General features: G+C 41.5%; 1 protein-coding gene across 1 annotated transcript in view; it reads left to right on the top strand.

Moving 5' to 3' along the window:
* Positions 1 to 26,048, top strand: part of gpr179 (G protein-coupled receptor 179) — a 31,541-nt gene that overhangs the window by 2,371 nt on the left and 3,122 nt on the right. The window contains exons 2-11 of the mRNA XM_039803243.1: positions 659 to 767; positions 11,152 to 11,248; positions 13,117 to 13,355; positions 14,901 to 14,969; positions 20,570 to 20,679; positions 20,819 to 21,057; positions 21,926 to 22,064; positions 22,212 to 22,314; positions 22,684 to 22,833; positions 23,234 to 26,015. Coding sequence (XP_039659177.1) covers positions 659 to 767; positions 11,152 to 11,248; positions 13,117 to 13,355; positions 14,901 to 14,969; positions 20,570 to 20,679; positions 20,819 to 21,057; positions 21,926 to 22,064; positions 22,212 to 22,314; positions 22,684 to 22,833; positions 23,234 to 26,015 — 4,037 coding nt within the window. The remainder of the gene's footprint in view (positions 1 to 658; positions 768 to 11,151; positions 11,249 to 13,116; positions 13,356 to 14,900; positions 14,970 to 20,569; positions 20,680 to 20,818; positions 21,058 to 21,925; positions 22,065 to 22,211; positions 22,315 to 22,683; positions 22,834 to 23,233; positions 26,016 to 26,048) is intronic.

The raw sequence follows: 26,048 nt of genomic DNA, 5'->3' as shown, positions 1-26,048 counted from the left end.
TAAAGTTTTAAAAAAGACATCATTAAATATGGGCATTATAAGGGAATAGCTGCAACCAACTGCAAAACTTGATCAACATAAACACTTTTGTTCACCTGATAATAAAACGACTAACTCATTGTTACCTTTGTTGGCAGCTAGACTTAAGACTTAATGTTTGTGAACGTGAATGCTTCCTGTCTCATCTGCAAGCAGGAAGCTGACCGTCTCCAGCAGCATCACTCTGCTAACTGCAGGGCAGAGCAGAGCAGCGTGCTTGGTGCGAGGGAGAAAAGAGGAAACAGTCCATTATGTGTAGAATCAGACACCACAGACTTGTACGATCGGATCCATCTCATGGTGTTTATGTTATTGCAAGTAGACTGTGTGTGTTCCTCACTGGAGCTGGAGTCAATTACTTTTTCTTTAGTGCTAGTAAAAACATATTGAAAACCAGGATAACGTTTCAGGAATACTTTGTCGTGAGTCTGAACATAAGCCCTTTTTTTTCTAAGTCCCTGAAAGGGATAAAAGCTTTTGAAACTAACAGCAGCAGTATTTTGTATTTCACCGGCCGTTCTAGTTCTGTGTTGCCCCCTGTGACCTTCTTTCCAGCACTCTGGAGAAAAGTTTTTTTTTACAAAAATTGTGTGTGTGTGTGTGTGTGTTTCTGTGTCAGAGGTGTGATCCGTGTAGATGTCAACATTCAAGACATCGACTTGGACCAGTGTGCAACAGGAGACGGCTGGTTTGCCGATACTCACCAGTGCAACCGCACCACCATGGAGGTAAACGCAGCGATACAAGGACCAGAGAAAAACTAGAATAGAAAAATTTTAACTTCTCTACTTTTGTATTTCATCTATTTAGCATCAAACTGCCCAATTACAGAGGAACCGAATGATTGGGAATAAAAGGGACAAATAGCTTGTTTATTTTCCTCTGCAAAGGGATTGTGTTTTCAGTTGTTTGTTTGTTTGTTAGTTTGTATAGTCAGATATCTCGAAAACTATTTAACAGATATCAATGAAATTGGATGGAAAGTTATAGCCTGACAAGCCAGACCCACATCAAAATGTTGGGTCTGGGAACTCACCGTTGGCAGAGCTCAATCCGAGGGGCGGGATAAACGGTTGTCTCTTAAATTCCCTCTGCACGCAATAGGATAGCGCTACGACCAGGCAGAGCAACGCTGGCTGATAGATTAAACTTTTGCCGTATCCAGTCGGCAAAACTCTGACTACAAGTTCTAAGTTCTTTGTTCTTTTCTCAAAGCGAAGCTGAACTCCAAGTCTTCCAGAGTCGCGGCCAAAGCCGATTCCAAAGACCGCTAGTTATTTAGTTAGCCAGCAGCAGCAGCCATCTTCTTTGTTTTCAAGTATCAGGGAATTCACGCAGAACCGTCGCAACTCTGCCGTCATTATGTTAAGCCCGCCCACCGACTCTATACACGATGTGATTGGCCTGACCAGAATTTGTTTTTTCCAGCTCGCAAGCCAACGGAGAGTTGCTAGACAGTCCTTGGCTGCAAATTACATTTGCTGCCGCTAGGGTGCGTCTAGATTTCTAGGCTAGGAAAGTTAGGCAACTGTCTGGGAAACAAGTGGTCATTTTTGTTGCAGATATGGATCCAACAGCACCACTATGTAGCCATTTATAGACAGCTTTACATTTTTAGCAATGCTAGCGACCGCGGCTATAGTAATGTCCATCCGTATACCACTGACAGTACATTCCTATAACATTTGGTACACATATTGAAGGTGTCAAGAAGGTAAATACTAATGATTTTGGTGATTGCCTGACTTCTCCTCCAGCGCCTCCAGCAAGTCAAGTAAAATATCTCAACAAATTGCCATTAAATTGGGTGCAGACATTAATGTTCCCCAGGGATACAAATTTTAATATATTTGATGATCAACTGACTTTCTCTCCGGTGCAATACCTGCAAAACTATAAGACATTCCCATCCGCCTCAGCTATAATATGTGTTTGAGGCTAATTAGCAACTGCTAGCATGCTAACACACTAAACTAAAATGGCGAGCATGACCAGCTAAACATTGAGACTGTCCTCCCCCGGAGAATGCTCCCATCGGTCGTTTGTGCAAGCGGTAAATTACAACTTATATTTACATTTATAGTGGCGGCGGCTTCTAGTGGCTATAGTGATTATGATGGGAGCAAAGCAGCAAGTAAAGTGACAAAGTATAAGAGCGCCAATTTTCCACGTAAGCAGGCAGGCTGGGGTGGTCGATCGGTCAAACAAACACAGGACTTTCACCTACGAGGCAGGGTTCATGTCCCATTTTAAAGGTCCCATGGCATGAAAATGTCACTTTCTGAGGTTTTTTAACATTAATATGAGTTCCCCCAGCCTGCCTATGGTCCCCCAGTGGCTAGAAATGGTGATAGGTGTAAACAGAGCCCTGGGTATCCTGCTCTGCCTTTGAGAAAATGAAAGCTCAGATGGGCCGATCTGGAATCTTCTCCTTATGAGGTCATAAGGAGCAAGGTTACCTCCCCTTTCTCTGCTTTGCCCGCCCAGAGAATTTGGCCCACCCATGAGAGAGAGACATCATGGCTTTCAAATGAGCAAAGTGGCAGTTGGTCAAGGCCACACCCCTTGCCCCCCCCCTCTCCTCCTCAATAGCATTTAAAGCTACAGACAGAAATGGCACATCCTAAGGAAAGCTCGTTGTGGGACTGGCTCTAGTGGCTGTAATTCTGCACCAAGGCTGAATTTCGGGAAAGAGACTTCAGATACAGTATTAGGGGACCACTAAGGTCTATATAAAAGAGACTTCAGATACAGTATTAGGGGACCACTAAGGTCTATATAAAAGAGACTTCAGATACAGTATTAGAGGACCACTAAGGTCTATATAAAAGAGACTTCAGATACAGTATTAGGGGACCACTAAGGTCTATATAAAAGAGACTTCAGATACAGTATTAGAGGACCACTAAGGTCTATATAAAAGAGACTTCAGATACAGTATTAGGGGACCATTAAGGCCTATATAAAAGAGACTTCAGATACAGTATTAGAGGACCACTAAGGTCTATATAAAAGAGACTTCAGATACAGTATTAGGGGACCACTAAGGTCTATATAAAAGAGACTTCAGATACAGTATTAGGGGACCACTAAGGTCTATATAAAGAGACTTCAGATACAGTATTAGGGGACCACTAAGGTCTATATAAAAGAGACTTCAGATACAGTATTAGGGGACCACTAAGGTCTATATAAAAGAGACTTCAGATACAGTATTAGGGGACCACTAAGGTCTATATAAAAGAGACTTCAGATACAGTATTAGGGGACCACTAAGGTCTATATAAAAGAGACTTCAGATACAGTATTAGAGGACCACTAAGGTCTATATAAAAGAGACTTCAGATACAGTATTAGGGGACCACTAAGGTCTATATAAAAGAGACTTCAGATACAGTATTAGGGGACCACTAAGGTCTATATAAAAGAGACTTCAGATACAGTATTAGGGGACCACTAAGGTCTATATAAAAGAGACTTCAGATACAGTATTAGAGGACCACTAAGGTCTATATAAAAGAGACTTCAGATACAGTATTAGGGGACCACTAAGGTCTATATAAAAGAGACTTCAGATACAGTATTAGGGGACCATTAAGGCCTATATAAAACAGACTTCAGATACAGTATTAGGGGACCATTAAGGCCTATATAAAACAGACTTCAGATACAGTATTAGGGGACCATTAAGACCTATATAAAACAGACTTCAGATACAGTATTAGGGGACCATTAAGACCTATATAAAACAGACTTCAGATACAGTATTAGGGGACCATTAAGGCCTATATAAAAGAGACTTCAGATACAGTATTAGAGGACCACTAAGGTCTATATAAAAGAGACTTCAGATACAGTATTAGGGGACCACTAAGGTCTATATAAAAGAGACTTCAGATACAGTATTAGGGGACCACTAAGGTCTATATAAAAGAGACTTCAGATACAGTATTAGGGGACCACTAAGGTCTATATAAAAGAGACTTCAGATACAGTATTAGGGGACCACTAAGGTCTATATAAAAGAGACTTCAGATACAGTATTAGGGGACCACTAAGGTCTATATAAAAGAGACTTCAGATACAGTATTAGGGGACCACTAAGGTCTATATAAAAGAGACTTCAGATACAGTATTAGAGGACCACTAAGGTCTATATAAAAGAGACTTCAGATACAGTATTAGGGGACCACTAAGGTCTATATAAAAGAGACTTCAGATACAGTATTAGAGGACCACTAAGGTCTATATAAAAGAGACTTCAGATACAGTATTAGGGGACCACTAAGGTCTATATAAAAGAGACTTCAGATACAGTATTAGGGGACCACTAAGGTCTATATAAAAGAGACTTCAGATACAGTATTAGAGGACCACTAAGGTCTATATAAAAGAGACTTCAGATACAGTATTAGGGGACCACTAAGGTCTATATAAAAGAGACTTCAGATACAGTATTAGGGGACCATTAAGGCCTATATAAAACAGACTTCAGATACAGTATTAGGGGACCATTAAGACCTATATAAAACAGACTTCAGATACAGTATTAGGGGACCATTAAGACCTATATAAAACAGACTTCAGATACAGTATTAGGGGACCATTAAGGCCTATATAAAAGAGACTTCAGATACAGTATTAGGGGACCACTAAGGTCTATATAAAAGAGACTTCAGATACAGTATTAGGGGACCACTAAGGTCTATATAAAAGAGACTTCAGATACAGTATTAGAGGACCACTAAGGTCTATATAAAAGAGACTTCAGATACAGTATTAGGGGACCACTAAGGTCTATATAAAAGAGACTTCAGATACAGTATTAGGGGACCATTAAGGCCTATATAAAACAGACTTCAGATACAGTATTAGGGGACCATTAAGGCCTATATAAAACAGACTTCAGATACAGTATTAGGGGACCATTAAGACCTATATAAAACAGACTTCAGATACAGTATTAGGGGACCATTAAGACCTATATAAAAGCATCCAAAAAGCAGCATGTCATAGGACCTTTAAAGTAAACGGCCTGTTTTTTTTACTTTACAGAACAAACAGAGCTAGGTCACGTTCAGCGTCACGTGCGTAGCCTAACTGGAAGTGAAGTTACTTCTAATTTTAACACACCACCATGTTTTTCCAAACTTAACAAAGTAGTTTTGGTGCCTAATCCTAAACGAACTGCGACCATGCGACGTTAGCAATGTGTGAAAATATGCTGGCTATATATATATACGCTAAAAGTATTGTTTATTTACATGGAGTCTGGTGAATTTGGTGTAGTGATGTTGGAGCTGTACGTTCATGTTAAACAAAAATTACAATTTTAGCAAAAAAAAAGGTCTATCTCTGTAGGGATCCTTTCCATAATGTATCTCAATTAAAAAAAATGTTGTTACCATCAGTCACTTGGACACAAAAACATGGCAAAAGGGTCCAGGTTGGAAAATACCAAATTTGTATTTTAAGTATCTGAATACTTCCTCCACCACTGCACCACATCTCAAATGTAGGCAAGCTGTTTAAAACTCATGTTTCAGAGTTTTAGTTACATCGCACAAATGCACTCTAAAACTGTTTCCGACCTCTGAACATGGTTTAATCTCTTAACGTTGCTGCTCATTACTTTGTGTTTTTTGTTTATTTTACTCACACTTTTACTCTTCTATCCACTCCACCTCCACCCGTCTTGTAGTTTTCCCTTTTCCCTGCCGGCCCGTCTGTGCGGACCCAATCCCCTTCCTCTCATCTCAGCCGTCTATTTAAAGATGGATGCGCTGGGTGGCGGGCTGCAGGATGATCTGATGGATTACGGCGATAATCCATCCCCGCTGACATACTTCTCTTTTATGCACCACGCTCACAGAGGTCTGAAACACAAGACAAGAACAGTCCTAAAAATCCCCAAATCCACATGGCACCCTTTGTCCCCGTCCTGTCCCACCTGGCTTAGAGGGATCAAACATTTGGCTGAGCAGAGCGTACTGGGTCACCAGCTTTATTGCATCCCGCTTGGTTCTGTCCTATCAAATTTTTTGGCGTCTTATCTCTTATTATCTCGTCACATATATTGTTCCATCTCATTACATGTCATTTAGCTGACGCTTTTATCCAAAGCGACTTCCAATTGCTATATATGTCAGAGGCCGCACGCCTCTGGAGCAACTAGGGGTTGAGTTTCTTGCTCAGGGACACATTGGTTGATATATCGCAGTGGGAATCGAACTCAGATCTCCCACGCCAAAGGCGTGGGTCATATCCACTGCGCCATCACCACCACTCATCTCATCTCTCATTTTGTTTCATTGTCTCTCCTTGCGTTTCATTCAGGCTGTTCTTATGAACCATTCGTACATTTTGCTACGAAAAGTAATGCATGGAATTCGTATGTACGCATGTAAAGATCTGCGTAGGGGGAGGTCGGGTGGATGGATGGGTCCTAACCCACAGGGCTTTCAAGCTTTCATGTGCCGGAAATGTTAAGGGGAAAACACAAGACTTTCACCCAGGAAACAGGTGTTTGTGTCCCAGGAGTACTACTACTTAAGGGGACCAGTTGTTTCGGCGCAAAAATTTAACTTTCGTCACCTTTTGTTGGCTAAACTTAACTGCAACATCCGCAGAAAATAACGCGACCTCACAGTGCTCTGTACCCGGCTAACAGTTTGATGTTGGTTGGATTTTTTTTTTCCCGAAAGATCCTGATGCTAAATCATGCACATTGTTTTATATTGGCTGACTTGAGCCTTGTACAAGTTTCCTCGAACACCGATGTATACAAGCGGCAGCCATAAAGCGGTAAAGCATTCAAACATTTAGACACGACAGATGACTGAATCCACCGATGTACTACAACTATGTGACCACGGAGAGAATTAAGTTGACGACTCTATTTAATCCATATCACATTAATGTTCAGCCCGTGCCATTAAGTCTTTGAGCATCTGATAAGGGGGTTGTGGGTTATATATGCAAGGCCAGTGTGTGTGTGTGTGTGTGTGTGTGCACGTGTGTGTGTGTGTGTGTGTGTCTGTTTCTGTGTGTTTCTGTGTGTACACTTGGGAACAGGATTTCTCTAGAAAAGGATAATGCTCTCAGTAGAAGCATTATGTATCCATTTAGCTTTTAACTTAGATTAACACACAGAGCACCCAAGTGTTTGTTTTTGTCTGTCTCTATCCCGACCGGCTAAATTGAAGCTAGGTTTAGAGGGAAATAAGCAGAGAGGGTAATGTCTTTGACCCCTTTTATTAACCTATATTCATTCAGGTACTGTTTTCTTCACAGCAGGAAAGCGGCTCTTCCCTAACAGCTACTCCTTCTTGTAGTCCATATTCAAATAAAATGTCTGCACTTACACTTACACTTAATAAAGTCACAACATTGAATCCAACAGTAAAATGACATCAAAATCTTGCATACTTTTTACTTTTATGTTAGTCTTATGTTGTTGGACGCATGTTACTTTAGGTTACTTCAATATGAGGTTCCTTAATCTAGCGGCACATTAAAGTTTCAGTTGGTAACTTGATTAACAAATGACATTTTGTTATACGGTATTTGCTCAAACTGCCTCTACATCCTGACAGAATGGGTTTGTGTGATATTGTCAGTGGTGGAATGTAACCAAGTACATTTACTGAAGTACTTAAGTGCAAACTAGAGGTACTTTTACTTTACCTGAGTCTTTACTTTTCGTACCACTTTCTACTTTTACTCCGCTACATCTCAGAGAGAAATATTGTACTTTTTACTCCACTACATTCATCTGGCAGCTTCAGTTACTAGTTACTTTACACATTAAGATTTTTGCACACAAAACACAGGTAGTTTATAAAATATGATGTTTATATTATAAATTAAACTACCCAACAATATAGTGACCTCCAATTACAGCTGAAATGTTTAGCAAACTGTTTGGATCTTTTCCAGTTTCTAAAATGTGAGGATTTTTCTAAATTGAGTACTGTTACTTTTAATACTTTAAGTACATGTTCCTGATGATACGTACATACTTTTACTTAAGTAACATTTTCAATGCAGGACTTTTACTTGTAACAGAGTCTTTTTACAGTGTGGCATTAGTACAGTTTTACTGAAGGATCTGAATACTTCTTCCACTGCTGGATATCGTTAAAAAATGTATGCACAACAATTCATATATCATACGAAATTGAATAATTTAATAAGTTTAGTCACATGACAGTTAAATTTAGCCGACAAAAGGTGACTGTGAGCCAGGTACAGAGAGCTGTGAGGTCACGGCCTTTTCAGAGGCCGTTACAGTTGATGTCACCGTTCTGCGGCGACAACAGTTAAGTTTTAGGCGCCAAAACAACTAGTTAAAGGTATAGTGCGTACCTCTGTCACCCCCATGAGGAATTCTAAGTAATGACAACAACACTGTTGTTGCATCCCAACCCAGTCTCACGGCAGTTCGTGAAATGGTCACGTTGATTTAATCTACTGATTTGTGTACACGGACACGTTTATCCCGTTTTTTTCGTGATGGTCAGCACGTTTTGGTCAGCAAAATCCACGTAGGGAGGTTGGTCGGGGTGGAGGATGGGTCAAACAACACAGGACTTTCACCCAGGAGACCGGGGATCGTGTCCCGTGTGTCATGTTTCCTAAACCCAACTGTCCCATTCTTCTTTACCTAAACCCAACAGTACCGTTCTTCTTTACCTAAACCCAACTGTCCCGTTCTTCTTTTCCTAAACCCAACTGTCCCGTTCTTCTTTATCTAAACCCAACTGTCCCGTTCTTCTTTACCTAAACCCAACTGTCCCGTTCTTCTTTTCCTAAACCCAACTGTCCCGTTCTTCTTTATCTAAACCCAACTGTCCCGTTCTTCTTTATCTAAACCCAACTGTCCCGTTCTTCTTTTCCTAAACCCAACTGTCCCGTTCTTCTTTACCTAAACCCAACTGTCCCGTTCTTCTTTATCTAAACCCAACTGTCCCGTTCTTCTTTACCTAAACTTAACTGTCCCGTTCTTCTTTTCCTAAACCCAACTGTCCCGTTCTTCTTTACCTAAACCCAACTGTCCCGTTCTTCTTTATCTAAACCCAACTGTCCCGTTCTTCTTTTCCTAAACCCAACTGTCCCGTTCTTCTTTATCTAAACCCAACTGTCCCGTTCTTCTTTTCCTAAACCCAACTGTCCCGTTCTTCTTTATCTAAACCCAACTGTCCCGTTCTTCTTTATCTAAACCCAACTGTCCCGTTCTTCTTTTTCCTAAACCCAACTGTCCCGTTCTTCTTTACCTAAACCCAACTGTCCCGTTCTTCTTTTCCCTCAACCCAACTGTCCCGTTCTTCTTTACCTAAACACAACTGTCCCGTTCTTCTTTTCCTAAACCCAACTGTCCCGTTCTTCTTTACCTAAACACAACTGTCCCGTTCTTCTTTTCCTAAACCCAACTGTCCCGTTCTTCTTTTCCTAAACCCAACTGTCCCGTTCTTCTTTACCTAAACACAACTGTCCCGTTCTTCTTTATCTAAACCCAACTGTCCCGTTCTTCTTTACCTAAACACAACTGTCCCGTTCTTCTTTTCCTAAACCCAACTGTCCCGTTCTTCTTTTCCTAAACCCAACTGTCCCGTTCTTCTTTTCCTAAACCCAACTGTCCTGCTTCTTTTTCCTAAAACCCAACTGTCCCGTTCTTCTTTACCTAAACACAACTGTCCCGTTCTTCTTTATCTAAACCCAACTGTCCCGTTCTTCTTTATCTAAACCCAACTGTCCCGTTCTTCTTTATCTAAACCCAACTGTCCCGTTCTTCTTTTCCTAAACTTAACCGTACCGTTCTTCTTTTCCTAAACCCAACTGTCCCGTGTCCCGTTCTTCTTTATCTAAACCCAACTGTCCCGATCTTCTTTATCTAAACCCAACTGTCCCGTTCTTCTTTATCTAAACCCAACTGTCCCGTTCTTCTTTATCTAAACCCAACTGTCCCGTTCTTCTTTATCTAAACCCAACTGTCCTGTTCTTCTTTATCTAAACCCAACTGTCCCGATCTTCTTTATCTAAACCCAACTGTCCCGATCTTCTTTATCTAAACCCAACTGTCCCGATCTTCTTTATCTAAACCCAACTGTCCCGTTCTTCTTTATCTAAACCCAACTGTCCCGTTCTTCTTTATCTAAACCCAACTGTCCCGTTGTTGTCCCGCGTCCGGTCACAGAATCGTGCTATGATCACGAAAGATGCTTCCCATTGAAATACATTAGTTTAAAAAACTTGCTGACCATCATGAAAAAAACGAGATAAACGCGTCCATGTACACGAATCAATAGATTAAAAATGACGTAACCATTTCACGAACTGCCGTGAGACTGTTGTGCATCCACGTGATACAAGCCTCCCCTGATCGCGCACCACCCCCATCCTTCCTCCCCTCAGTTGCTAGTAGCCAAGGAGGACACGGAGGATTAAAAAAACAGGATGAATTCTTCAGAAGAGGTCATTATCTTCACTTGAGTTTCTGCGTAATATAATGCAATTTAATCATAGGGTTTAGGGTAACGCACTATTTTGCACTTTCTTAATTTTCCAGGAGCGTCTCAGAGAGTTTTATGGAAAGAAATATTTAATTTGGTAATTATGGTGAAAACTGTGTTTAATGGCTACATTTCCTTCGAAATTACTGTAATAAATGACATTGTCATTTGCAGCAAAATAAGAGGAAATCATGGAACTTCGAAGCAAAGTGTTAGCGGCCTCACCTCATGTGCAACGTGTTACAAAAGTTATGCACAATTTTTCGTATGTTATTCTTCGAATGTCCAGCAACATGAGCGATCAGTGCGTATGCTCCAGCCCTTGCAGTGCAGAACCTGTTTACGCAACAAAACCACTTGGTTAGGTTTAGGCAAGGATCGTGGTTAGGCAATATTACTCGAGAGGGTGTGCTTTACCGTCATTAGTATATAAAGGAAATTAGAATGTAAAAACTAATAAAAGAAGCACTTATGTAAAAAGTACTAGCCCTACCACTTTATTATTATGTTACTTTTTCCTCAAAGGAAAAGGATGGACAATCTTAAACACTTCAGACAGAACAAAGAAAAAGAGTAACCAGAATAATCTGTTTTTTTGCAGTGTGTACCAACTCCAGGCCGCGGCTTTCGACTGGGTCAGTACTGCTGCCGCTGTAAAGAGGGTTACTACAACCCAGACATAGTCCCTCAAGTCTCAGGTGAGTAAATAACTAACCTCTGCTGCCCACAGCAGGTCCATTATCTGAGAGAGGAGTCCTGCACACTGTTTACTGTCCATTTTCTTAAGTTTTAATAGCCAATTGAGAGGATTTTATTCCATCAAGAAGTTATTATTGTCTGATTTTAAATACGGTCCAGCCTTTACTGAACACATGGTATGATTTATATTGTTTTCCTTTATTTTGTTATATATTACAGAGATGAGGAAAGTTGACCTAATTTTGATAGATTTGAATAGATTTGACAGTGGAGTCATGATGCTACAGTTTCATCTATCATGACCCAGTCTACTGTATATCCACGACGTTCCACTCCCGGGATTGCTCCGGTGCCGCCGGATGCATGTCTTTTCGCCGATGTCCGTTACCTTCAGCTTTCTTTGTGTTGTAATTTTAAACTCCGGTGTATTTCTGAGGACTATGGTTAACTGCTGCTAAGATCTCTGCAGGGTAAATCCAGACAGCTAGCTAGACTATCTGTCCAATCTGAGTTTTCTGGCGCACGACTAAAAACAACTTTTGAACGTACACATGTTCCACCAAAACAAGTTCCTTCCCGAGGCTATTTAGCAGCGGCTCCGTGCGGAGCTTAGCGCTGCGCATGGCAATTGTGATTGGTTTAAAGAAATGCCATTAACCAGAGCACGTTTTTCTCCCATCCCGGAATGCTGTGTGGACTAGCCAGACCCTCTTCCGCAGCGCTGACTTGACTTGAAGGTCTGGCAAAGCAAGACTAATCATGACCCAACTTTTTAGCATATTTTAGCTTAGTTTAGTTTGGTCATTACATTGTTATTTACTGTATGAGACACCATCCCATAGATAAATACATAGATACACCCACATTACACTACCTGTAAGAGCCAATTAGTGCCCTTGGTATAAATAGGAACCAATCTTTGGTTCCTCAGGTGCATCCCAGAAGCACACACAGTTTTTGACCACGCACGCACACACACGCACGCACGCACGCACGCACGCACACGCACACACACGCACACACACACACACACACACACACTACACTACACAGGCATACATACAAGCAGTGATTTGTTTGGAAACCCAACTAAGATCTCATGGAAATAAATGGAACCAGTGGTTTTAACTGTAAATATGACTTGGAAGTTCATTGATCAAAAAGGTAAAAAGTGTGTCAATTACTCTACCCGTGGAACAGCAGCTCAGGGGCTTAAAGCGTAGGCTTAGCCTCTACACTACCTGTTCAGCAGCAACAATTGACCAGACTTAGTTAGAGACTGGTGAAAATACTGCAGCTAAAAATATAATATCGTGATATTTTTGTCAGAAGTTGGTGGAGACTAAAAACAGAGCTAAAAGAGAGGATATTCAAATCAAATTATTGTGTGTGCACACATACTCGGCCAATAAAGCTGATTCTGATGCTAATGTCAGAATATATTCATATTATGTTCATTAAATCCTTTAGAAGCTTTATTCTGAGTTTGTCCCCATTTTACTCCCATTTTGAGTGTCCAATCCATGATGTACCGTGCCTCTGCTAACAACTGTTGGCCTGGAGGCAAACGCCTGTTTTCTCTGTGCTGTATGGAGTTACTAGGTGTTACTTTTTACTTTCAGTGATGAGCTTCCCCAGGAGATTGTAACATGCAGCGACAAGGACAGGATAGGACATGTTTCCTATCTACAAATGTTCATGACCAAGATAGGAAACAAACCTCGTTTCTTTACCTACCTGTGATTATTTTATACATACAGCAGCGGAAAAATGAATCCTTTAGAGACATTAAATGAGACTGTACTGCTGTGTGTGCTGTGTGAGGTTCTGAAGGTTTCATATGAGGTCTTCACATGGCTTTGTGTAGGTGTCGACGCAGATGGCGGCCCTTTGAACGGGACTGATGGCGGCAATGGAAGTATGTGTTACCCGAACATGCCCATCTGTCTCCCGTGCTGGCTGGGCTGTAAGAGCTGCCAGGACGGGACGCCCTGCTGGGTGCAGGAGGCCTGGCTGCTAAGGGGCGGCGTGCTGGCCATCCAGGGCGTCTTCATGCTCCTCATCTTCGTCAGCATGCTGGTGGCCTACAGGCATCGTCGAAACAGGGTGAGTCAGCTCTTTTGGCTCAACGGGGCCACCGTGCAGATGGAGGAGAGCTGTTCCAGGCGAGCCATGATACATTATGCCGAAACATTCAGCTCTGTTTATTTAGCAGAAATGTCTTCTTTTTTATTTTTTATCTTATCTGCTTGTTAATGCAGACTGTGATTACTCTCTTTTTTATGTGTAGTCATTAATTTATAACAGTCTACATTTGTTGCTAATTATGTGTTTCGACAGAAATATTGTGCATATTTTTTTAAATATTTTTATTGTAGCCTTCTATTTTTCTATTTTTTAGTTTCTTGACTTTGCAGTACTTTTTATTTTCTCTTAAAAAGGGTGCATTATGAGTACCTGCATGGTTTCAGCACGATTACATTTTTGTCTCAAATCGTAGACATCATCCCCTAACCATCTTGTCGGTGGTTGGCTGGAACGTGGTGTTGTGTTTTGGTGCACAGCCTGTGCCCCTAGTGTTTGTTTGACGTTTACGACCCCTGTGTTGTCTCCCGAGACCAGGCTTTTTCACGGTGTGTTCAGGGGGCAGGCAGCTACGATTTGAGACAAAAATGAAAACGCGCTGAAACCATGCAGGAACTGATAGTGCACCTTTAAACCAAAACACCAAGGCTAATTAGTTGTATGTTAAAGTCCCAGTGAAACGGACATTGGACCTTTAGCTTCTGTACGGTGACTTATTTCCCAGTGGACTAACATTTGGCATTTGATTGAACCACTAAAAACTGGGCAGGCTTAGAGTTTAGCTTAGAGGACTGTTGGCAATGGCTCCACACAAACTATATAACTATATATATATATATATATATATAGTGCATCCACATCATCATAGGTGAAAAATGTGTTTTTCAATTCAGACAAAGAGTGTGAAATGTAAAGTGCAGGGGAAAAAAATGCTCTTTTGAACTAAATGGTGGAGCATCTTTTGTTTGTGTTCTCTCGCTGTTGGGGTCAAATGCTCCGTGAATCCGGTCTAACTATCCTCAGGTTTTCACAGGTCCATTTTAAAATCGGGGCCAAAATTCTGAAACCGTTAAGGCCTCAAGTGGGTACCTGTTTATGTTAGACGATATAGCCGTATAGTCCTTTAAAGCTGTAGTGCGTAGTTTCTGTCGCCCCCATGAGGAATTCTAAGTAATGATAACAAAACTGTCGGTGCGTCCACATGATACAAGCCTCCCGTGATCGCGCGCCACTCCCACCCCTCCTCCACACAGTTGCTAGTAGCCAAGGAGACTCGGAGGATTAAAAAAACATGATGGACTCTTCAGAAGAGGTCATTATCTTCACTTGAGTTTCTGTGCGTGAAAGTCACCAGATGCCACAATCTTCTGAACATAGCCATACTGAGAAATCCAGAGAGAGTTGTGGAGCTGATAGTCGTAATTATCTTTGTAGCAACTCATTTGGCAACGGCTTGAATGTAACGGACGTTCATTAATATCAAAAAGTTACGGACTGAAGCGTTAACTTCTCAACCAGCACTACAAATCTTTGTATAACTGTCTTTTTCGTTTTCTTGTCCCTCAGAGGATCCGGGCGTCTGGCCTCCTGCTGCTGGAGACGATCTTGTTCGGCTCTCTGCTCCTCTACTTCCCGGTGAGTGTCTGACCGAACTGAGTGTCACAGATTAGAGCTCTTTACAGATCACTGCACAGCGCCACGGATTATATCATAATGGACCATTTGTGGGAGGGTAAATGGTGTGTGTGTGTGTGTGTGTGTGTGTGTGTGTGTGTGTGTGTGTGTGTGTGTGTGTGTGTGTGTGTGTGTGTGTGTGTGTGTGGGATTGAGGTGAATGTAGTGGGTCGTCAGTAGTTTTTATAACGATTATCAATCAATCTTAAGATTCATTTTACTATTTAAAGAGCCGTTAATGTAAGTCGACCATGACTTTTTATCCAAAGTGTCGGTTGATGTGAGCCGTTCCTGCTGAGCTGGTACTTACTGCAGGTTATTTGACCACTGTTTCCCTTTCACATGTTATGTGTGAACATGTTAATGTGATGTGATGTGATGTGATGTGTGTTGTAAGGGCAGCTCAGCTCTTCTTAACTGCACACTGGTGGGATGATTACAAAAGATTCTCCAAACCATACGGGAATATAGGTTGTTTATTCCTACCCTCTAATAGAGCTCAACAGTGTGGTTCCGGAAGTAAAAAATCCCATTTATTTTCTCAATAAGAATGTTGATTATGAGCCATAATGTCTAAACCCTCCAAGGCAGACTGACCACGTGCTAGGAGATAATGAAACGATAGTTTCTGCTCCCTTAGAAGCCAGACGTCCATATAAAATCAACTTTGTTTTAAGATAAACTGGTTTAATTTGCAATGCATGGAGAAAAACTACACTACCCACAATCCTAAACGTAACAGCGATGTTACGTGGAGCTCACTGATGCCATGGAAATGTTTACCGCACCTGCTACCACTGAAGTCTATAATCGTTTCTGTGCACAGTCTTGCACGTTTTGCCTTTTTTCAGTTTTCAATATGTTTTTTAGAGCCAAATCAAATGTTTTACGATTCAAGAACAGTTTTTTTTTTTTCCAAAAGCCATAACCACTTTGAACTCACACATGCAGTGACTTCACAGTCTAACCCCCCCAACCCCACGAACTTTCTTCTACTCACCTACTGTGCAATATTTAATATTTAATACTATTTATAATATTGATAATATTGTGCAATTCCATTACTGTGCAATATCTGTACACTGTCCAATATATATTACTTATGATCACCACTATTGGGCAATATTCAAATAATGTGCAATAACCCACACTGCATATCACACTGTATAGAAAACCATACTTATTTTTTTCATATGTATATGCACTACTAATTTTATTCCATGTTGTTATATTTTTGTCTGCGTATATGCTGGCACTGGAAATATTGCTTTTAATCTCATTGTACATGTGTATAGTGCCTTAGAATAAAAGGCCATCTATTCTATTATGGTCACGATTCATCTCGTAGCCGGTTGGCTTGGGACTCGCAGCCCGGTCTCCTGGATGAAAGTCCTATGTTTTTTTTTTTTACCCATCCTTTTTGGAATTTGGCACTCTTATATATTGGTTACCTTACTTTCTGCCGCCACTATAAACATACATATGAGAAGTCTTTGCTGCTTTAACAAACGACCTAAAGGAGCGTTTTTGGGGGGAGGACAGTCTCAAATATTTTTCTTATCAAGTGACATCTCCGTATAAATTAATGTCCACTTTCCTTTAAACACAGCACTGATTTAATCCCCTGTGTAATTACTTTTGTAGTTTGTTTAGAATAAATTAAACGAGGTGAGAATTTTTGCATGAGCAACGATGATCAGATTACAGACTGAAGATTCAAAATCAAACCATGGGTACAACCTAACCGACAAGCAAAAATCATGTTGACATAGCTACCCTGCCGCCTGCTATTATATATATATATATATATATATATATATATATATATATATATATATATATATATATATTGATTGTATTGTCTTCACCTGTTGTCTTGTCGTTGTGTTTTACTGGAGGACCACAATGGAATTAAGCTTTCAGACTTGATTGTGTTTTTATCCTTTTAATGTCGGCCTATGTAATTACGGCTGTGCGGTGTTATATATGTGTGTTCTTTTTTATAACAATCATCAAATAAATCAAACAAAGAGGATTTCTGAAGAGGCCTGGATTTGATATTCCCACTCGCTGCCATTTTGGCAGGTACAGGAGACAATCCCCATTCATTTACCCGAATTAGGATTTTTTAGGATTATGTTTAGCACTGGGTTCATTTGAGGTTGAGGTTGAGTCTGAAACATACATTCAGTTTACTGAGTGCATTCAGCCCATTTTTAGAGAGGGGTTGATTGAATTTGATGGTGATTTTGGAGGTTTTGCAGTTGGTGGTGCTTTGTCATTCTGAGATGTGTCGCTAAATGTTTAAACTGTAAAAACCATGATGGAAGACAGGACAGGAAGTGCAGGATATAAGCAAATATCTTTTTTTGGCATTTTGGGACAAGTTTATTTTGGAGAAATTCAAAGGTAAATTGCAGCCCACGTACCTGACTGTAGTTCTGAAAGTCCGATGAAAGGTCAGAGTTCACTCTCTCATCTCAGCTAGGGGTCACTGTGGTCTGGCAGCCATTTCATCTACAAACAGATCCCCCGCTGGATGGCTTGTTTTGGTGCGGAGAAACGATCATAGTGCTGGAAAGTGAAAGGTGCAAGGTTTCTTCAAGCTTATTGATTGAAAAGAATCAAAGAGAGCAACATTGGTTTACTGTACTGGCAGTTAGTACTTGAGTGTTTTCTTTTCATGCCACTTTCTACTTCTTCTCCATTACATCTCAGAGGGAAATATTGGAGTTTGTACTTCACTACAGAAATTTACTTTACAAATTAGGATTTTTTTTTTATGAAGCCATTTCTCACTAGTTTCACTCATTTTACAAACCAAACAATCAATCGATTAATGCAGGAAATAATCAGCAGATTAATTAGTTAATAGTTCAAAATAAGCTCCAGATCAGCCAACTACAACAGTAAAATAAAATCAGCTTTTACATACATGCATGAGTACTAATAAGTAATAATAATAATAGTAAGTAATAGTTCTGCAGGAATTCATAAATTAAACTATTGGAAAAATAGAATATTCAGTCCCTCCAGAAAAACGTGATTATGTGCTTGCATAATTCAATGCATAATCAGCAAAAGTCTGCATATTTATGCGGGGGACGCATTTTTTCAACTATGCCGCACTTTCGCCGCATAAATTGCTGATTTCCGCCCAAAATACGCGGGGCTTGCATGATTTCATAATCCCCGCATTTTCGTTGCAAAAGTCACATAATATATCTTAGCAGAAAGTTGAACAATGTTGCGAAAAATGCCAAAAAAAAGTCAGAGGATCACCAAATTTATTACAGTTCATCATGAGGGGAACATGAATGTCTGGACAAATTTCGCGACAATGCATCCAACAGTCGTGGAGACATTTCCCTTGAAAACTACAAGTATCAACCTCATGGTGGCGATAGAAAAGTCAAGGGATCAAAGTGATTAGCATTCATAGAAACGTCATGTTGTTATTAAAGAGGACCTTGGGTACGTCCCAGGTCTTTAAATTGCATTCTCGTTACGTTCACTTGCTTCCCTTCCTCGCCTCTTAGTCTGTCAAGGAAGCGTGGGAGAGACGCGAGGAAATCATGCGAGGAGAGAGGAAACAAGGAAATGTGCTTTTAGAGGAATGAGATGTCCTTTCCTCTGAAGCGTCACATGAATTTGTCAGCTGCATGGGCGGAGTTAGCAACAGCTTTCAGCTGCACGGCTTCCGGGAAGGCTGCTCTCGTGTATCCTCACTCATAGCTCCTCGGAGATCCCTCCTCAATCCTCGCTCCTAGCTCCTCGGGGCAGGAATAAGAGCTTAAAGGGCAACTAGCGGGGGTTTTTTCAACCTGTTTTCCTATGTTTTTGTGTCTAAGTGACTGATGGGAACAGAAATCTTTGACATTAGTCCAGTATTAAGTAAGATCGCTGCAGTCGGCAGCGGCGATACAAGCTACAATGTTACAAGTTAATAGAGCAATTGTCCAGCTTGTATTTACCTTCACAAAAGTGCTCGTTTTGCCGCTGACAGACTCAGATTAATATTCTAAGTGTCTGACACTCACGTAGGAGGGCCAGAACAACTTCCGGTTCAAGCGAGGAGCTATCAAATAAGTGACTTGGGATCCACCCCAGGTCTTCTGATTTCCCTGGGCTCCACCCAACCAGCGTAGCTTTAGATCGACTAATCAGATGACTTCTCCGTCTATAATCGGAGCACATCCCCAACCGGCACCGTCAGACACCGCCTACCAAGAGCCTGGGTCTGTCCCAGGTTTCTTCCCAAGAGGGAGTTTTTCCTCGCCACTGTCGCACTGCTTGCTCTTGAGGGAATTACTGTAATTGTTGGGGCTTTGTAAATTATAGAGTGTGGTCTAGACCAACTCTATCTGTAAAGTGTCTTTCGAGATAACTCGTGTTATGATTTGATACTATAAATAAAATTGAATTGAATTAATCGAGCCCCCAATCTGCCTCTGAATGCAGGCCATTTCAGATGATTAAAACGCCTTCCTCTGGATGGTTACTGCCCGTCAGCTCTGATTCTATATGTATTCACTCGGAGTGGTGTTATCCTTTACGAGCGGTTCCAACACAATTATGTGTTTTTGCATTCACAAATACGGTTTTGCTGATGCTATTATCCAGAGTGATGGAGACGGACTGTCACAGCAGAATGAGCTTTAATTCCTGGATTACAGTCAACCATTCCACTGCCACATGCTGAACACAGACAAAGGGACAACCTGTTGCTGAATGTAACTAAAAAAAACACATTTAGTTCAGACATCATGCCTTTTAATCGGGCAGTTTTTGTCTATTAATGCTGATGAGACATGTTATTACTAGGGCTGGGTTAAAATAATCAATTCTCCAGTTAAAACTTCTTCTCAGTTTGAGTGATCTGATATTGATTAATAAAATCCAGCAAATCAATATTTTAATATATGCATTTTCACAATGGATGTGCTCCGTGCACAGCGACAGTGGCTCTGAAAAAATAGTCTCGGGAAGGAACTTGTTTTGGTGGAACATTTGCACCCCCCCACCCCCCCCCACAAAAGAAAATGTCACATCAAATATTAAACAAAGGTAACTGTTCACACAATACAGTAATGTGAGCTATTTAAATTAGCTGGATACATCTTTAAACCTCATTAGCTCTTGTATCTCTGTGTGTACTTCGTCCACAGCAATCCCACCAATCGGTCCCAAAAAGTCCCAGTTAGAGAGGAAATGCCATAAACATATTCTTTGTAAATCTTTACAATCATTCACCGAAAGAACCAAGCAGGCCTGCCTTGTTGCACGATCCAAAGTTTTTTCAAAACTTGCCATTTTCAGGGCAATCATCTAAAGAAAGCCTTTTTAACTTTTTTTGCCAGAAGAAGCCCTGGAACCTTCTTCTTTTTTGTTACTTTTGTCTGTTGCTATTACTGGCACTTACACAACACTAGTAACAACAATAGCATTGAGATAAACATAGTAATAGTTGTATTTGTAAGCAGCTGTGATAGTAGTTGAACTAGTATGGTGGTTCTGTAGTTTGACTTACACTGAGTGTCTCTCTCTGTGTGTCTCTGCAGGTCTTCATCATGTACTTCAAGCCGAGTGCTTTCAGGTGTATTCTGCTCCGCTGGGTCCGAATGCTTGGCTTCTCCATCGTCTACGGGACTGTCACTCTGAAAATGTACAGGTAGGTTTGCTTTCTTTTATTTTACAGTGACATCCCGTTACAATTTCAACGACGACGATAATTCCTCCAACGTTGTTAGTTCTCAGTTTTCAACATTTTGTTTTCAGCAGTGAAACATTGTTTGACTCTTGCCTTGCAGGGTGCTGAAGGTGTTCCTCTCGCGCACGGCCCAGAGGGTGCCATACTTGTCCAGCCTCCACTTGCTGAGGATTCTGGGAGTGATGCTGATGACGGTCAGCTGGTTCCTGTGTGCGTGGACGGTCGGCGTCCTGCAGAACCGCGACAGGAACATCCCGGTGTTCATCACAACCTCCACGTCGGACGGCCGGGGTTTCAACATGTGTTACCTGGACCGCTGGGACTACATGATGGCTGTGGGTGAGTGGCAGCAGAGGTGAAGACGAGCCAGGACACTTGGGAAAAGAGACACTTGAGATTATCTGAGCTGATAGATCCTTTCACTCAAACAATGCAGTCATCACATGTTTTATTTATGTAAAATACTAAAAAGTTAGAATGGATGAACCTATTTTTATCAACTCAATTTTGACCTCAGGTTAAGGTCAAGGCAGTTTGCTGGAAAATGGAAGAAAAAAAAATGCAGCTCTCCCCTCTCTCTCCTCAGCCCCTCCCTTCATACAGTAACCTTTACGAGTACTAGTCGACATTCATTTCAATCATCCTCATAGTGATTGTGAGCATGATGCTGTTGTATAATGGCAATTCTATGAGAATTACCGTCCTGGTTTCTTTGTAAAGGCCTTTGAGATGACATACTGAATACTCAAAGCCACAGCCATAACCCTATGGCTACAGTTAGCAGAAGGCTAAACTATTAGCAACATCTATCTCTGAAAGGCTTGTGCTAATATGGACATGTGGTTAATTGCGTTTATTGTCAGACTTTCTTTTAGACTCTTGAGAAACTTAGTATTCCTTTTTTGGGGTTGCTTTGCATTGTACATAGTTGTTGCCAATACTGGAATACGAACATTTTCTGCAGGATTTACCACCATTGAATCAGGCTTTCATCATCCCAAGGGACGTGGTGCATACACATCTGCATTTGTAGAACAGCCATTAGGAATGCTTTCTCTTTGAAATGACCTTTGATTGGCCAAAGTCTCCCGTCGCAGGCTAAATTTTCTAAAGCATTTTTAGCAATTCTTCAGTATTAGATTAAAAAAAAAGTAAAATTGAAAATAACTGCACTCTTTATATCTGAACTTAAGTTCTTCTGCCACAGCTGAGCTTCTGTTCCTGTGCTGGGGCAGCTCCCTGTGGACTGCCGTCAGGCCGGTGCCCTCAGCCTTCCACGAGCCTCGCTACATGGGCATCGCCATCCACAACGAGCTGCTTCTCTCCTCCATGTTTCACCTGTTCAGGTTAACAGCCAGTGTGTCTTCTGAACCTCTGAAATGCAGTACAGTTATTACCTACATATGCCTGAGCAATACCCTTGGCAGTGTATTTGTACAAACGCAGTGCACGGATGCGACATACAATAATTTTGTGTTTTCTGTCTCCGTCAGGTTCACCTTTCCCTCTCTCCATCCTGATTGGATGTTGCTGCTCTCCTTCGCACACACCCACGTGACCATCACTGTGACACTCGCCCTGCTCCTCATTCCCAAGGTAACGTTTTATGTCATAGTACTGAGGTGAATCCATTTTGGGGTAGAATAACAGTTCAAAGTAAAAGAAAAAGGTCATCAATCATGGATTAAAAAATGGAGATTGATGCGTTATCTCATCAACAAGTAACCTACCTCAAAATTGAGTAAATGTTACCGTACCGTTACTTTACATCACAGATAATTTTTATTATATACACTGTATATAATAAAATTCCTTTGAATATCTTACGTTTTATTCCAATCCATCCAATATTTGTGGAGAAATTTCATCATAGACTCAGGTGTATGTGAATGTGCATGACATACAATTTGGTTCTCAAATGTGAAATGTTTACATGTGAATTGTACGTCTGTGTGTGTTCCACAGTTTCTATATGTGTCTAAGCCGGGAAGAGAGGAGATTGCAGCAGAGGTGTATGAAGATGAAGTGGACCTTCGGCGCTCAGGCTCGTACTTCAACAGCAGTTTTCACTCTGCTTGGAGTGAACACAGTGGAGTGGACCCAGATGACTTCCGGGTAAACTCTTTTGCCCCCTCAGAACGATGTTATCACTTTGCTTTGGGACAAGATTTACAAAATGTAGAAGATATTCCAAAGGTCACATTTAAATAAGGAAAATACATTTAAATGAGGAAAATAAATGTCCCTTAATTTCAGTTATGACCACATGTAGACTCACTTAAACAGATCTTAAATATATTATAATTTAAATCATAATTAACAGTAAATAAGCGGTAACATTTACATATGTAGTATAACCTTTCTCCACCCTTTATCCTTATCCTAAACGGTGTTCTTCTTACATGAAAACGTGTCTGTTTCCTCTCCTCTGACTTGTTACTTTCCGTATCTTTTCCTCTCCTCAACCATTTCCTCAATCCCTTCATCAATTCCCTCCCTTCTTCATATGCACCAGGATGAACTGAAGAAGCTATATGCCCAGTTAGAAGTCCACAAGACCAAGAAGATGACCGCAAACAACCCTCATCTGTCAAAGAAGCGAAGTTCTCGATGTGCATTGGGGAGATCCATTATTAGACGCATTGCTGAGATCCCAGAAAGCATGAGCCGGCAGTGCAGCCGCGACGACAAAGATGGATCCTCCCAGATTAGACTTAGTGTGAATCGGTCCGAGTCCTTCAGGAGGGCCCCAGATACTGTCAGTATCAGTTACAAAAGTTCAATGAAATCACCATCACGATCACCATCCATGCGCAAGTCCCAAAGTGATCATCACTATGTCAGGGAAAGAGACTCTTCTTTGCATAACACAATGTTAAAAGCCAACGCTGTGAAGAGATCTTCCCGGCGATCAGAGACAGATTCCTTGGATATTCCACTGGGGGTCTGTAAGTCAGCCAGTGCCCAAAATCTGTCAATTGATACCAATCTCCTGCATCCTGATCACACCAAGCTTCATAAGTCCTGGAGTCTAACGTCCACGACCGCCCAGTCTATGGAGAACATACCCAAGGTTAACAGAGCCAGCACAGTGTTGACAAGATCCAGGCAGAGCATTTCCATAAGTGACCAGACCCGGAGTGCTCTCAGTCAGTCAGGGTCATTTGATAAGGCTGAAGTCTGTCCTTGGGAGGTGGAGCAAGAACAATCAGGGGACAAGAACCAGAAGCATGTCACCTATGCAAACTCTGAAGATGTTGAGGACAAAAGGCCACCATCTCCAAAGACGCTTGTCTGTCCCTGGGAAAATTTACCACCTGTAGAAAAGAAGCCTTCAGAGGATAAAGGAATAGGTGAAAGTGAGTCACCAAAACCACAGGCTCCTGTGTCTGCAAGTGCACCAGGGACTCCAAGACCAAAGGTCACAAAAGATCAACGTGTCTTCTCCTTCCGCACCACCACCACCAATAAGTGGCTGTCTGTGAAATCAGTTATGAGATCTGTGGATGCATTAAGCAAGTACAGTAAGGAGGGAGATTTAAATAAAGAGGATTCTGTTTCACAAAAAAGTCAGGAAAGTGCTTCCACAACGCCAAGATCGAGATCATCTAGTAGACGTCCAAGCATTGAAAAGAGGTCACTGCAGAAAAGAAGTATGACGACAGCAGACAAACCATGCCTTGTGAAGCAGAATGCCATCAGACTTTCCTCTGGGGATTCTTCCGACAGAAGCCCAAGAAAGTTTGTGATCGTAAAATCTAATGTCTACTCTTGGGACATAGATGATATGCAAAAAGATGGCACTTGTGAAAATGTGTTTTTATCAAGGCAGAATAGCAAACGTAGTAGTGGAAGTTCTTGGGAAACTGCCAGCAGCTGTAGAACTCCTTCAACTCACAGAAGAGGTAGTAATCGAATAACACCAGTCCGCAATATTTCCTATATAGATGTGTGTCCATGGGATGGAGCTGGTACTTCCCAGGAAAGAGAGGGACCAAAGAACCAGCAGAGCATTAAAGCAGATGTCTGCCCTTGGGAATCGGAGGTATCTGAACCATCTAATGTATGTCCGTGGGACTCTCAAGAGCAAGGGAAAGTGAGAAGACAAAGTGGTCGTGGTGAGGCGTGTCCTTGGGAATCGCAGGATATTCCCGTTATTTCTTATACTAACACGTCCAAAGATTCACAGACCCAACTGTCTTTGACACGTCCAGCAGATGTATGTCCCTGGGAGACTGCAGAAAGTCCCCAACCTTCAATACGGAAAGATAATGAATATACCAATGTTTGTCCATGGGTTGTTCAGGACAAAGCTGTAGTTGTATATGAAAACATAAGTCCTTTGCAGACCAAGAAAGGGCTGTCGGTGCCCCTTAAACAAGAAGTTATGAAAGCTTCCATCTATCCCGGTGCATCAAATGAAAGTTTAAGTAATGAGAAGCAACCCAATGCTAAATCACCTGCCCTGCATTTGGGTAAACAAGTGACCAAGGCAGCAGAAAGCTGTCCATGGGATTTCCCTGATCCACCAAAAGACTTAGGAAACATTTGTCCATGGGAAGAGGAGAACACCAAGCCAACAAATACAGGCTCAACAACACAAATTAAGGTAGACATTTGTCCCTGGGAGGCTGGACATCAAGACGAACCACAAGACTTACAAAAAGGTATCTCGCCTTTGAGACTTGCTTCCGTACAGACTGACAGGAAAGACGACACAAGAGTAAACATATGTCCCTGGGATACTGACCTCCCTGAGACAAATGCAGCAACCAAGATTGTGTTAAAAGGAACGGAAAAGCTGGCAGATGTTTGTCCATGGGAAAGTAGCGAACCAGAATCTGGAAAGCCTCAGACCCCAGAAACATCAGAGAGTCATGCAAAGCAAGACACAGCTCGCACAAGTGTTTGTCCATGGGATACAGAGGAAGCAGGGGTAGTCACAACTGAAGTATCAAAAATATCAGAGAAGCTACAAGGACAAGGAAATTCCAAAGAAGTGTGTCTATGTGACACAGAAGCTCCAAAGGTTCTCAAAAAGCAAGATAGCATACGGGCAGATGTTTGTCCATGGGAGACCGACGAGCCAAAGGTTCTCCAAAAGCAAGATAGCGTACGGGCAGATGTTTGTCCATGGGAGACAGACGAGCCAAAGGTTCTCCAAAAGCAAGATAGCGTACGGGCAGATGTTTGTCCATGGGAGACAGACGAGCCAAAGGTTCTCCAAAAGCAAGATAGCGTACGGGCAGATGTTTGTCCATGGGAGACAGACGAGCCAAAGGTTCTCCAAAAGCAAGATAGCGTACGGGCAGATGTTTGTCCATGAAAAA

The sequence above is a fragment of the Perca fluviatilis genome, chromosome 1 (assembly GCF_010015445.1).
Source record: "Perca fluviatilis chromosome 1, GENO_Pfluv_1.0, whole genome shotgun sequence".
NCBI classification, from domain to species: Eukaryota; Metazoa; Chordata; class Actinopteri; order Perciformes; family Percidae; genus Perca; species Perca fluviatilis.
This window is presented reverse-complemented; position numbering and strand designations above follow the sequence as displayed.